At 42.7% G+C, this 13,422-nt stretch overlaps 1 protein-coding gene across 5 annotated transcripts in view; it reads left to right on the top strand.

Moving 5' to 3' along the window:
• mctp1a (multiple C2 domains, transmembrane 1a) overlaps positions 1-13,422 on the top strand; it is a 121,516-nt gene that overhangs the window by 96,630 nt on the left and 11,464 nt on the right. For 2 of the 5 annotated variants that reach the window (XM_035994321.1, XM_031308666.2), the window contains 2 exons: positions 4,452-4,550; positions 12,587-12,696. The exons of 1 other annotated variant lie outside the window; for it this stretch is intronic. In XM_035994321.1, coding sequence (XP_035850214.1) covers positions 4,452-4,550; positions 12,587-12,696 — 209 coding nt within the window. The remainder of the gene's footprint in view (positions 1-4,451; positions 4,551-12,586; positions 12,697-13,422) is intronic. 2 more of the 5 variants (XM_035994335.1, XM_035994331.1) reach the window with 1 other exon arrangement.

Raw genomic sequence — 13,422 nt, 5'->3', positions numbered from 1 at the left:
ACAGCCACCACAAAGGCTACAATTTACCAACTCTGGCTTCATACATTTTGATCTATTGCTCCCCTCAACTGTTAGCATTTCATTTGAGCTGTAGGGAAGTTGAAAGGGGGGCTTTTTTTTCTTCACCTACATGTCTCTCCCCTCCCACTCTCCTTCTACCCTTCCCTCAATCGTTCTCTTCCCTGCCTTTTTTCTTTATTTCCTTATGACACATTCTCTCTCTCTCTCTCTCTCTCTCTCTCTCTCTCTCTCTCTCTCTCTCTCTCTCTCCAACCTGGTTAAGTGCAGAACAAATGGACTTTTAAGGCTTAACAAATTTGTCTTTTACATTGGATATGAGGTCTTTTACATTGGATATGAGGTACAGCTTCAGATTGTGTGAGTGAGTATGAAGGACAGGTCAAAGGAGGCCTCTTTTATGGCATAGGCCTATAGAGGAGAGAGGGAAGAAGGGAGGGAGAGAAAGAGCAACAGAGAGAGAGGAGAGTGAAAAAAAGATTAATAAATATGCCAAGGCCTCATTTTAATTGAACTTGAAGCATATGTTGCAAGTATGTACAATCTGTCCCAGATGTTTACTCCGGCCATGTGCACAGCTCTTCCCAGTGCACCACAAGTTAGCTATTAGCTGGATAACCTTTGCTCCAGAGGCTAAATGGGGTATTACATGGCCAAAAAGTAGAGCACCTGTTTTTCATTGCATGGAGCCCCTTGCAGGCTTTTTGCCTTGGATCACCACATGTGTTTTGACTTAACAGATTGTTGGGCAGACGTGAAAAGTGTCTTTCTTGTGAGCAAGCACTGATATTAGTCACTTAATCTCAATGAAAGTCCAGCATCTAGACTAATTGATGGGGACGGCTCAGTTGTTAAAGCCAAGCAGGCAGGCACACGAAGGGTGAAAGAATGTTAGACACAAACTCATTTTTTCTTCCTCTCCTCCTCCACACTGTGTGTTTGTGTGTATGTGTGCGCTGACCTTCAACATGGAATGTTGCTCGATTCTTATTGCCTACACACATAAAATATGTTAGCCGTATACTGCCCTAGTTTTTAACCTCTATTTTCAATAAAACTAATTTTAAACATAGTGACAAGGTGCAGATGCACATTTCTCATTCCAAGTACATTAGTGATCCAATACATAGATTTAAGACACACAGTTAGTAGAAATTGTAATCAGTATTATATATATATTCTACATGAAAGGATCTTGATTTTGACATGTAATTCATTTAGCCACCCACATGGCAGATGTTATTCATCCCCTTCCTAGTAACTGATTTTATTTAACTGGGACATTATCAGAGATGTAGTTGTCATTGGAAATTGTTTAATCTCTTTTGGATAATGATCTTTCGAGAGTTTTCACCCAGGAATGTAATAGACCTTTATTATGATAGACATTTTGACTGGGTAAAGCAGAGGTGTAATTAATAACATTAACAATGGCTCCATTCAATCAAAGTGGCCCAGTAAGCCATGCCACTGAGCAGCATGCACAATACCAGGACCCTGAAACTGATGAAAAGCAAATAACAGCAATTATCAATGTTATTAGCTATGCCTGTGATTCTCTGCTATGATCAAAATATCTGCCACCTTTTAAATGACAGACGAGCATTCACATCCAAGTATCTATGACTTCTTGACATCTTAACCATCCCTACACCCCCAAGACAAAGCAAATGCATGCCCTTTTTTAAATTATATCTTTCTGTCCCTTAGTACCTTTTATGGACATTTTCACTATCTTCCAATACAGCTTGAAGTAACATTGCGAGACTTGGACAGTGCGAGATAGCATTCCTATATTTACAGGCTACTCGCTGCAGGGGCTTCAGCGTGCAATGTAGCCTGTGATGTCTCCTCTCACCTGTGGGCTCACTGTCCAGAGCTGGCATGAAGCAATCACCTTAAGGCTTTGCACGGGTGTGAGTGTTTGTGTGTGTTAAATGTGTTTGTGTATTTGTGTGAGTGTCTCACTTATGTGTGTGCGTTGTGGCTCAGCTGCCTCCCAGAGGTGGGCCTTACTGGAAAAAGAGAGAGAGAGAGAGAGAGAGAGAGAGAGAGAGAGAGACTGAAGGAGTGAGGAGATTACCCTCACACGGTTGACTGGTCACTGAAGCGCTCGTGCTCCGCTCAGCTAGGCTCCACTAGCCTCAGGAGGACCTGACACCGATAAGATACACACTGCAATCATGTCCTGCTCACGGGCTTACTGCTCGGTGCACTCCCTCTCTCTTTCTCTCTCTGTGTCTATCTATCTATATCTGGCTCTCGCACACACACCATACCACATGCACCTTCAAAATCTCTCCCGTTTCTTGCTCATTTTGTCCTTCCCTCCCTCGTGCTAAGTTGATGGTAAATATAGAGTTGACTTGATTCATTAGCTCGGACACATTGATCTGTGAAATCTGAATTATCCTGAAATGAAAAGTCATTTTTAAGTTTTATTTATGGACCAATTCCCCAAGACATTCCATATTAACCAGCAATAAAATATGTTTACATTAGACTGGCATCAAACAGTAACCTATTTGCTGTTTTTTTCATTGTTGTTTTGATCTACTGAGGCAACAGCTGATTAAAGTTATGCTTAATGGGATGGAAATACAGTTTTGAATGATATAGGACTGTATGACTCATGCACAACTTGCATGGGACACAATGAATAGTCTTGGTATGGCTCATCCAGGGGTCCAAAAAGGTTAGAGCAGGTTGGAATGCATGTTTAGTGTCATCAGTTTTAAGATTTATTTAGTTAGTTTTTTCCTTTTGAGGTCTTGATGAGTCCACTGTGTGTATAATATTAAGCATACATGATCTCTCCTGCCACACAGCCATCTTCCTACACCACAGTATCTCTTTATCCTTCTCATCTATAGTGCTGAGACAGGCGTTCCTCCCTCTAGTGCTTTCCCTCTAGGCATGAGTGTTTATCAATGGTTCTCTGGCAAGTATATAACTCCTGGTGAATGGCTAGTAGCACACACATATCCAGTTCTCATCCTACAGGCCTAACAGCCCTTTCCAGCTACTGATTTTAACATCCAACTCAGTTTGTATCTATCGGCCTCTTTCCCTCCCCATCTCTGTCTCAGCCACTGTCTCTTCTTCTGTCTATCATTAAGCAAGAGCCTCTCTGCTCCACATACTGTTAAATTAGAACCATTCTTTGTCTCTGTGTGAACATGGTTAAAAACAGTGTTAGTTTTCGGACTTCTCTCCATAGCATATGGAGCTCTGTGGCACCTTCCCAAGCCCCGGCACTCCTCTCTCAGTCCCAGTCACAGCACTGCGCTGATCGTTCAGATAGCAACATGGCATAATGTAATTGGACTAAAGAGCGCACTGGGAATATTATCAATGCTCTGAAATAAAGTGTGACTGAAATGTTGTTCTGGGGAGGCTATTGAGCTTGTGATGCAGCGGGGTTGTCCTCAGGTATCGGGGGGGTTCAACTGCTGAGGAGAATGGGAAAGAGAGACAGAGGGAGAGATGGGAAGAGAAAAAAGTTTGAATGTCTGTGTTCTTTTCTTCTCGCCGCCTGTGAAGGATGAAAAGCGTCACGCTTTAAAAGATGCTTTTGACTTTTCCGCTTCATTTTTCTTCCAAACTCAGTTTTTTTTCCCCCCGTTGTTCAGCAGAGACGCTGGTAGGAACTGCATTTTAATCATGTTTCGCTAATAGAGGGAGGAATGAAAACAAAAGGGAGGGTGAAAGAGGCATGGAGGGGTATTGTCTCTCTATGCAAAATACACTGCATTGTTTGTTTGTTTTTCCTCTTTGTCACACACACACACACACACACACACACGCACACACACACACCAGGTGGATCATCTCTCACTATGTCTATTCCCCCCAGATACATATCTATTGCTTTGTCTTTAACTTTCCCTCATTTCTCCTTCAATCTCTGACTCTCCACCACCCCCTTCACACTTTTACTTGTTTTTGCACTGTGGGTCTTTTTCTGTAGTTTTGGACACTATACCTATAAGTAAATACAGTTTACAATATCATCTCCACTGCCATTGTAAAGATTATAGACATGGGTTCTCCTTTGGATACAGCTTTGCAGTAGTCCAATGGAAGCAAGGAAAAACAAGCCTCAAATCAGTGCAGTTTTAACCCAACTATCAAATTTTAATTTCAGTTATTTTGAGTTCTTTAAAAAGGTGAGTACTGAGAAAAAATCTATTATGACTCTTGTCTGTACTGCGAGGTTAAAGCTGTTTTCAGTGCAGTGTGTATGTTTACCATCTCTGCAGTACATTTTGTGAGAACAATGTTATTCTTACCTACAGGCTACAGCCTAGTTATATTGGCCAAAACATCAACTTTAAGACCCAGTTGTAAAACATCCACATTTTTTCTTTAACCCTTTCACCTTAATTTCTCTGGGTTGTAAAGAGAAAATCTCACTGTAATCTATCCACAAGGACCCTAAACCAGGCCCCTGGGAGGACAGCCGTGATAAAAACCATATCCTCGAGGATATGTTGGCTTCCTGGCACTTTGAGTGGATACGAGCAATGGTGGTAAGTGGGCATGTGTGTAGCTCTGGCACTGACTCCTGATGGTGTATGTCGCTGTCTTCCGGTTTCCTATTTAGCTCATCGTCTGTCCGACGGCCTCTGTCTGCCGTCCTGTCCGGGTTTGTGTACAGTATTTGTCTCCTGTCCACATCTCAAACAACACCCACGCACTGCACGTTTGGCCTAACCCCACCTCGAGGCCTCCGCCTCTGCCTGCTCTTTAAGGTGATGGGGGAACTAATGGGGCTCCAGCATGGAAGGCTGCTCCTGTCTTTTTGTGTGACTTCCCCGTAGCACTGTAGACCTGTTACACTGCAAGGTGACAGCTGTATTGAGGTGCAATGGTGTGTTAACTATGTTTTGCTGGTGGGACTTTTGGCTCTGGGATACTACTGTAAAGGGTGACATTGGGAGTGATTCAAGTGAATTTACGTGTTTGGGGTATAATCTGTGCAGGAGAGGGGCCATAAGGCAAAAACAATTCCCTTCATAGAGTGGTGGTGTGTATTTTTTTATTTCCCCCCCCCCCAAAAAAAAAAAAAAAATTGGAATTTTTTGGAAAGCACTAATTACATTCCTCTCACAAATAATGATTCTTTTCACACCTTATGACCCCATAGTCACTGATAATAAGCACTGAACAAAAACATTTTCTAATGACTTTCAGAGCCCAGAGTGTGTATAGTGTGTGTGTGTGTGTGTGTGTGTGTGTGTGCGTGCGCGCGCATGTGTGTGTGGGTGGTGGGGTGATTTAAATATGTTTGTGAGCGCTTTTTCTTAAAAGTTGCTACAGAAATGGCAAAACTATTTCATATTGCTGGAGCAAATCCCAATGCTCATTATGCCTAATGCAGCAATGTCTACTCCCCCAACTGTTATTGTTCTGAATCACATACACACAAGCAGCTGAACCAACTGAACTTCCTGACTGATGAACTATGCATCAAAGGATTACGACGAGCACTCGTTGCACTGTAGGTGAGGAGTTCTTGTGTGCTCTCATCCACCCAAAGTAACTCTCTTCGAGTCTCTCACCAAATAGGATGTTGGAGATGGCACACACTCAGCCCTCCCGGTCTCTCATTGGACAGAATGTGGAGCACAACACTTGACAGCATTGTCGTCTGAATTTGAAAGTCAGACGTGTTAGAAGGCAGCCGCCACCTTTTCTTTTAACAAGAGTCATGAATCTGTAATGAGCACAGAGAGGATGCATATTTTATTTACTTTTTTGAAGACGTGATCCCTTCACTTCATAGCGATGCACTCTCACTCTGTCGTTTTCTTTTCTTCCAAAACAAAGTTTAAAACAGTGAATGTTACAGCTGTTGCCATTTCCTGTGTCTCTCTGAACATGAATATGTAATTAAAGGTACGGCAAAGGTAGCAAAAGCTTTACAGACCTAGGTGATGAATCGGATGTGATTTTGCTCAAACAAGATTAAGAAATTATTTACTTAAGCATTTTTAAATATAAAATAGTTAAACTTAAATCTTAATTAGTTAAATATAGACTAGACTCTTGTGGATACATACTCTACCTTACAAAATAAAATAAATACATTTATTCCTATCTAATTACCAAATTTTTGTACCTTATCAAAAGATGTAAAAGCCCATTTGTACCTTTATCTTGGGCTATGGTCAAAATAAGGAATTAGAATTTAGATTGTGCAGTAGCATATGTTTTAAGCCAACCCAGACAGAGAGGCTGAGACGGACAAACCGATAGACAGACTGACAGACAGACAGATGGGGGGAGATGGGCTGGAGCAGCTAAACCAGGCCAACAGAGGACAAGAGTAATGTTGTCCCATTCATCACACACTGCCAGACTGAATCCTGGGAAGGACAGGGGAAGGAGAGCGCAGGAGCAGGGGAGCAGAGGTGAGGCAAAGTGGGGGAGAATTGGGCAGGCTGGGGGTGCAGGTTGGGCGGGGGTCGGGTGGCGTTCAGCAGGAGGCGAAGAAGGGGTAGCGCAGAAGTTGTGCGTGTGTGCGCGACCTTGACTCTGATGGAGTGGCTGGTGTGGTGGAAGTGATGAGAGGCCCCAGGGGGAGATGGGTAAAGATGATCAGTGGCAAACAACCTCCTGCCACCCATACTCATCAGAGACGCACACAAACGCACACTCATAACACCAGAAACCTTTCTCTTTAGGATAGGAAGCAGAGGTCAAACTGAAAATAAGTCACCACCACAGCTTCTTCTTTTATTCACTCTTTCCCTCTATCCCTCTCTTTTACATATGTGTATATTTATCCTCGCTATGGGACTACACTGGGTGAAGAGACTAATTAGTACTAGAGAGCATTGTGTCTGCCTGGTCCACCTTCAGCTGACAGTCTAAACTGGAGTTTGACTTTGGCTTTGTGGGAGCAACCCTCTGCACACACAGATATTCTCAAAGAAAACTGTGTGTACATCATATACACACACTTCTCACATTCATCCATTTGGCCCTATGGGGGTGGGGTGCCTCTTCACATTTTAACATGGCCTTTGTGTGTGCGAGCTGCTTGATGAGGGCCAGGAGGACGTGCAGCTCATCTCAACACCCTAGTCAAACAGATATTTATGCGTTTATGATAAAAAGAGAGAGGGAAATACTGATGTATTCCCAGCATTCGCTCATGGATTAGTTGTTGTATGAGATAAATTATTTATTAAAACCACAGCTTCAAAAAAAAAAAAGGGGGGGAACATCTGCCTCTTTCATGTGGCGCTGGCGAGGTGCCAGGTTGCATGGTGGCATCCGAGGCCAGTCGCAGGGCCTTTTGTCTCGTCTTGTCATTTCCTGACAGAGGGGAGATGTTCTTCTAGGCCACTGGGTTCCCAAGTTTGTTTTTATATCCCTTAGGGGCCTCTCTTAACTCCCTGTGGGTTAAATATGTGACTCATCGCTCCCCAGTGGAGTTGGAAATACTTGAAATAGACACAGATGAAATGTATTAGTTGTCATTTTAAGGGCAGTTATTGGCTTACATAATGTGCCTCTGTTTTAGGAGCTGAGCTATTTAAGTGGTCAACATGAGAGATGGAAAGGGTTCCATGCATGCTGCTTTTAACTCACTGTCAGTGTCAGTAAGTCAACAATTCAGACAAATATTACATTTATGGTCACAAAAGTCATTATTTTCTTTTATCTAAATTTGATTTTTCAGATAGATCGCAACACATCAGTTTTAAGTATACAGTGGATGCTAATTGTATGCGGTATTTATTACTTTGTCATTCCTAATTCTTGCACAGGCTTTGGAAATTGAATTTGTTTCGCTCCTAAAGCATTCCTCAACTTGCTCAACTTTTCAGTGTTTTTTTCTCCCCTTTTTCCTGGGATGGAAATGGGAGGGATGCCGCCTCCCTCTGCAGTTACAAAATCAACAAGAAAGCTTTCAGATGCCCTCTGGGAGCCACATATTAGCATCCTGTCACATTTTATATGACATTTCAATTTTTACTGTGCTGCCAGAGTGAGACGGGCAGAAAAACAAAGAAAAACAGGTGCAATTTTAGCACGGCAGCAATGAGCAGTAGCCACTTGTGGTTCAGACTCATTTCGTGGTGTGATGGGATGTATGGTGCTGCATTATAACAGTTAGGTTTATCATTTTTATGGTGTAACCCAGCAGGGAGAACAATGTGATCAGAGGTTAAAACAGTCTCAAATGGCTTTCTCTATTTCTACCCAGTAGATATAGGACAGATATTTGAGTCCATCGTAATAGGCTAAGTCCTCAGTGACCTCTCTCTTGTTTAGCTCTAGGCCTTGGGTCAGTGAAGAACAAACTGTCTTTGCAAAGTTTACAACTGCTCACTTTGCACTTTTGCATATAGATGTACTCTGGCATGATGCTATCTTTCTGAAAGAGAAATGGAGCAGTCGAGTACACAGAGGCATTGCACATTTTTCCTTTGTTAAATATTTAATCAAGTGTTTCAAGGAGTTTTCCACATTTGTTTACCACAATTTACCAGCAAGTGCAATGTGGTTAGCCTGAGTTGGCTGTTTCTATGCATGTGTGTGTGAGAGAGTGCGTGTCCCTGGGCTTTCTCTGGTGTCACTGAGGGTTGTTTCTCCTTAACAAATGCAAACAACTCGCATCACTTTAATGAGCCTTCTCTGTCTTCCCTGATGGGAGCACTCCCATGATGCAGCCTGCTCCACAGACTTGTACACAGGGTATCTTAATGCTGAAGTGATGGGGGCTTAGCTGATATTTCATATCACACTTCACACATCAAAACAATGATGCAAACTTTGGACATAACCACAAAAGATACATTTATATCTTTAAATGCCATACATGCAATTAAAACAGCTCTCTGCCAACAAAGGGCGCCAACTCACTTAATATTTCTGCTACAAGCCTGATGAAAGTTAATTGATGTCAAAGATTTCTTCTGCACATAGAACCATTTTATTCACAGAATAAACAGGTTGTCTCAAAGCAGTTTTTCATTTAATACAGAGAGTAGTATGCAGTTCTTCTGACTTTGCCCTGCTCACAACGTTCTGAGTGGCCCTGACCCTTTGCTATACAGTAGATCATAAAACAAATGCTCTTCAGAAGGAGAGACATACCATCACACAGGATTGTATTAATATTAAATAATTAATATTAGATAGACACTCTGGAGTATGCAATTTGGAGACACAAATTACTGATGTTTTAAATTAGCAAAATCACTGATGATCATGGGCATTCAGAAAATGAATTCAAGCAGTATGTATTTTCTCTTATATATTCTGTCAACCCACAACTGGGAATGCTAAAATTTACGTGCAATTATTTTGTATCCTTTGTATGAAGCATTTGGTTTGGTTAAATGTAGTTGTGGCAGAAAGCATGCCATCTTTGTAATTAAATAATCATTAAAGACCTTTATAATTCATCTTAGACTCAGATTTGCTTTATCTCTTAAGTGCAGTTAATGGCATTGCACATAGTGGTGTATGTCCTGTACTGTACTCCATATACAGGCAAACATGATGTGTAACTGACAGAAAAGTATACATATCTCATCTGCAAGGATTCAGACCTGTCTCTCAGTAGATGAAATCATCCAAAAAGGAATGTTCTGTTAGCTGACTGCAATGACGATTTGTAGTACACAAACTGAACTGGCAGTTACTGTAACATGTCAGTGTAACTCATTGCAGATTAACCTACAGTTGCAGTCTATTAAAATGCATGATGCTAAACTCATTAGGCAGGCTTATTGCACTAGGTCTGTCTGAATGATTCAAGCCATGCAGCATCATCCTTCAGAACACTGTTGTCAGAGGTGCTGGGATTTGTTGCATACTTTAAGCATTAACATGACTTGCAACTGTAGCCAAGTCAAAGCGAGAGGCCTCGCAGATTTAATTTTATTAGCCGTGCCTTCAGGTCTCCAAACAAACCCACTTAGTCTTCCTGACAGACACAGGAAGAGACAGAATGGGAATACCGGCCCTCGGTCTCCTGCACAGACCCTGCTCGTCTTTCTGAGTGAGAATAGAAGCTTGGCAGGAAAATCACAGAAAGCATGACAAAACTGTGTCCTTGATTTAACTTAGTATACTAGTGACGGATCCACTCTGGAGCATGGGTGTTTTAGAGAGCTCACCTCCCTGATACAAATATTTCACAGATTTCTTTGTTAAAAATCTAAGTCAACTGAACGCTTCCTTTCACCTTGACTGTGATGTGTGAATGCCATGTCTCTCTCCTCATCTTTCTGTATCAATTCCCCCTCTATCAGTGATGACATTGCAGTCTAAAACAAACTCCCTCAGTAGAGAATGAAACTGCTTCTAGAAGTCAAGGGCCTTCATCATGTAATCTGTGTCAGGATATAATATCGTTTGCAGAGTCACACAGCAAGACCAGGTGTGCAGATCAACCTTATCTAATAGCTGTAGGGTGTGTGTCTGTGTGTGTGTGTTTGTGTGCATATTAGGTTCCATTATAGGAACAGGTTGCCTGGCTCCATATGTGCGCAGTGTGCGGGGAAGCTGGGAAAACAAGGTTCTCCGTGGCCCTCTGTGTTATTGCTACCTCCCGCCTCCCCGAGCCGTGTTTGAAGACAGGAAATACGAGTCAGACCGCAGTCCGAGGGGCATGTGGCAATGGTTTATACTCCGATGACCTCTGACCTATCTTCTCCACCCCCACCCGCTCTCTCACACCACTCCCCTGGCCCTCAAACACTCTCCCGAAAGTAAAACAGCCTGACCCGGCCCGGCTCAGCTCGGCTTGGCCTAACCCAGCCCAGCACAATAGACCATGCGTTCTGAGATTTGTTTGAGGGAGCAATGAAAAACAGATGGACCGAGTACTGAGGATAGAAGGAGGAGGAGGAGAGAGAGGGAAAGAAAGAAAGGGAGTCTTGTAAAATATTTGCGAAGAAAAATAACCCAGGGACGCTGTCTAATTATATCTATTTGTCTTGTGTGGTTTTGCTGGGGAGGCCATGTGGTCTCCCTGACTGCTCCATGGTTCATTTTTCACATTATCTGATCCTGGATGAAGAGTAAAAAGGAGGGTGGGTTTCGGGGGGGATGTGTGGGTGTTTTGGGTCTCAATGGGAGGGTTGTGGTGAGGTGCGGGGTGGGGGGGGTGATGTGGTAAAGGCCTCTGGGGTCCTGGAGGTTTCTGACTGCTTCACTATCTTCTTTGGGTATAATGATAAGGATTACTGAGTTTTACTTCCCTAATCTAACAATGTCCATCCATCTTTAATCAATAACACAGCCGTTGCTATACATGCCGTTTCTCTAACAAAAGATAAATGTTTGTAGGGTGTCCATGACAGGTTAATCTTTTGGTTTCTCTTAAACTTTCTTAAGCTTTACCTTTTTTTTGTCTCTTCACTTTGCCGTTAATTAACTTAAGTTTTTTAACAGCTATGTAATATCTTCATTTTCCCCAGCTTTATGACATCCAGATTCTTATCTGAACTATGAAGATTTCTGGCATCTTTAATTCAGTTTTATTTTATTCATGAGTGTTAATTTGTTTAACAAATCATCTCAACAATAATGGAAACGAGCACATAAATTAATCCACTGAGAGAATACCAGCGACTGCCCGCAATCCCCCTAAAAAAAAATAAAATTATTGTCAATATATTAGCAAAAAAATCATTTTTTTTTAAATGTTCTGCATGCTGGCAGGGTAACCTACTCTAACTGGATGATCTTATAATGAAATAGCCATATTGAAATGTGACCACCTTTCTTCTGATAATAGATAGTCCTCTTTTTGTTATGCCCCCCTTTTGTCACCCAAGCATGCCCACCAATCACATCCAGTCTGCATGTTGATGTCCTCACTCAGCCAACGGCTCTCGATCACTCTGTGTCACCTCATTCTGTCCACATCCATCCCGTCCCTGCCTGCCTGTCAGTCAGTCAGCAGGCAGCTCGTTGGCTGTTGCATGACTTTTTCAATTCTTCACTTTGTTTCAGTAAGGCGGGGGATTGTAGATTTTAGATTGCCCAACCCAATACTTCAGTGTTCTCAAATTCACAACCATCAAAAGTTGAAAAGGAAGAGCTCATCATGACGGGTGACGACGTTTAATAAGGAAGATAATGATGTCACAGCTGGTGACATCATCCCAGTGTGCCAGCCAGTAGAACAAAAGACGGCTCTGCCCGGTCTTCCTAGCTGTCTTGGCAGCAGCTGAGAGAGAGAGAGAGAGAGAGAGAGAGAGAGAGCCCAAAGTTTGATGTATCCATTCGGCTTTCAGTTTAATTCTGCCTCTCTGTTCACATATTCAAATTTTCCTGTGTGAGCATTGTGATTTGTTCTGCCGACTTTATATCTCTATTACTGCCTGGAATTAAAGCACTCCATCAGTTCATGCAGGATATCCGGTGATTTGGCTCCCCACCCCAAATCTTTGACGCTATTTAAAATGTATTGTTTTCACAAAGATGCCTGTGCCCAGCCTCTGTCTTCTCTCTCCTCCCCTCTCTTCACTGTCTCTCTTTCTCCCACCCTCGCTTTCTTTCTCTCTCGCCTACATCTCTATCTGTCCTCTTGCAGGACTCGGAGAGAAAGGGCTTCATGAACAAGCTTTATGCCATTCAGGACGTGTGCATCAGTGTGCAGAATGCACTGGATGAAGTGGCCTCCTACGGCGAGAGGATAAAGAAGTGAGTCGTAAGCCCGCTCCTCGGCATAGGGCCCGCTCCGCTCTGCTCCGCACGTCCCAGTATTTTCTCCCGCAATGCCAGGTTGCCCCGCTTCCCCTTGCCAGCCTAACTGAGTGTAACTCAGTGCTGCTCTCAGGAAACACTGCCAGAGTGACACCCAAACACACAGGCTGTCTGTCTTTACGTCCATCACATCTCACTTAACCCTGCATGACCTCTTAACTGAATCATGTACATACTAGATTAAACACATGACTGCACATGCGCACACACACACACACAAAACCATTTATTGACTGTGCTCTCCTGCATACACAGGCACTCTCACTTTTGCATCGATGCATACAAAGCAATGGGATGGCAGGAAATTTAGTTTTGATTAAAAGCTGTAATGAAAAAAAGTGTCAGGCCGAAGGTCCCTTCTTTGGTTACAGGTAAAAACATTTTAAATTAAGCTGGCACATTTGTGACCTGTGTTTCTGTGAAGTTTAAAGCATTTTACTGATCAGATAGTGTGAATTGTATTGAGTCATAGCCCATTTTCACCCTGCAGTGCTGGCCTGCAAGACTTCGGGTTGAAGTTATTCCCTTTCTGCACAGTTCCAGTGAGTTTGACGAATTTGTAGTGCAGCGGCATCCAGATCAGCTTGTTTGGGTTGAAACGAATTCAAATGCCCTCCCTGACTCCTCTCTCTACTCTACTCCCGTGTTTGGCTAGAGTGAACT

This window comes from Sander lucioperca, chromosome 2, assembly GCF_008315115.2.
Source record: "Sander lucioperca isolate FBNREF2018 chromosome 2, SLUC_FBN_1.2, whole genome shotgun sequence".
Lineage (NCBI taxonomy): Eukaryota > Metazoa > Chordata > Actinopteri > Perciformes > Percidae > Sander > Sander lucioperca.
Note: the sequence above shows the minus strand (reverse complement) of the source record. Positions and strands in the feature narration are given on the sequence as shown.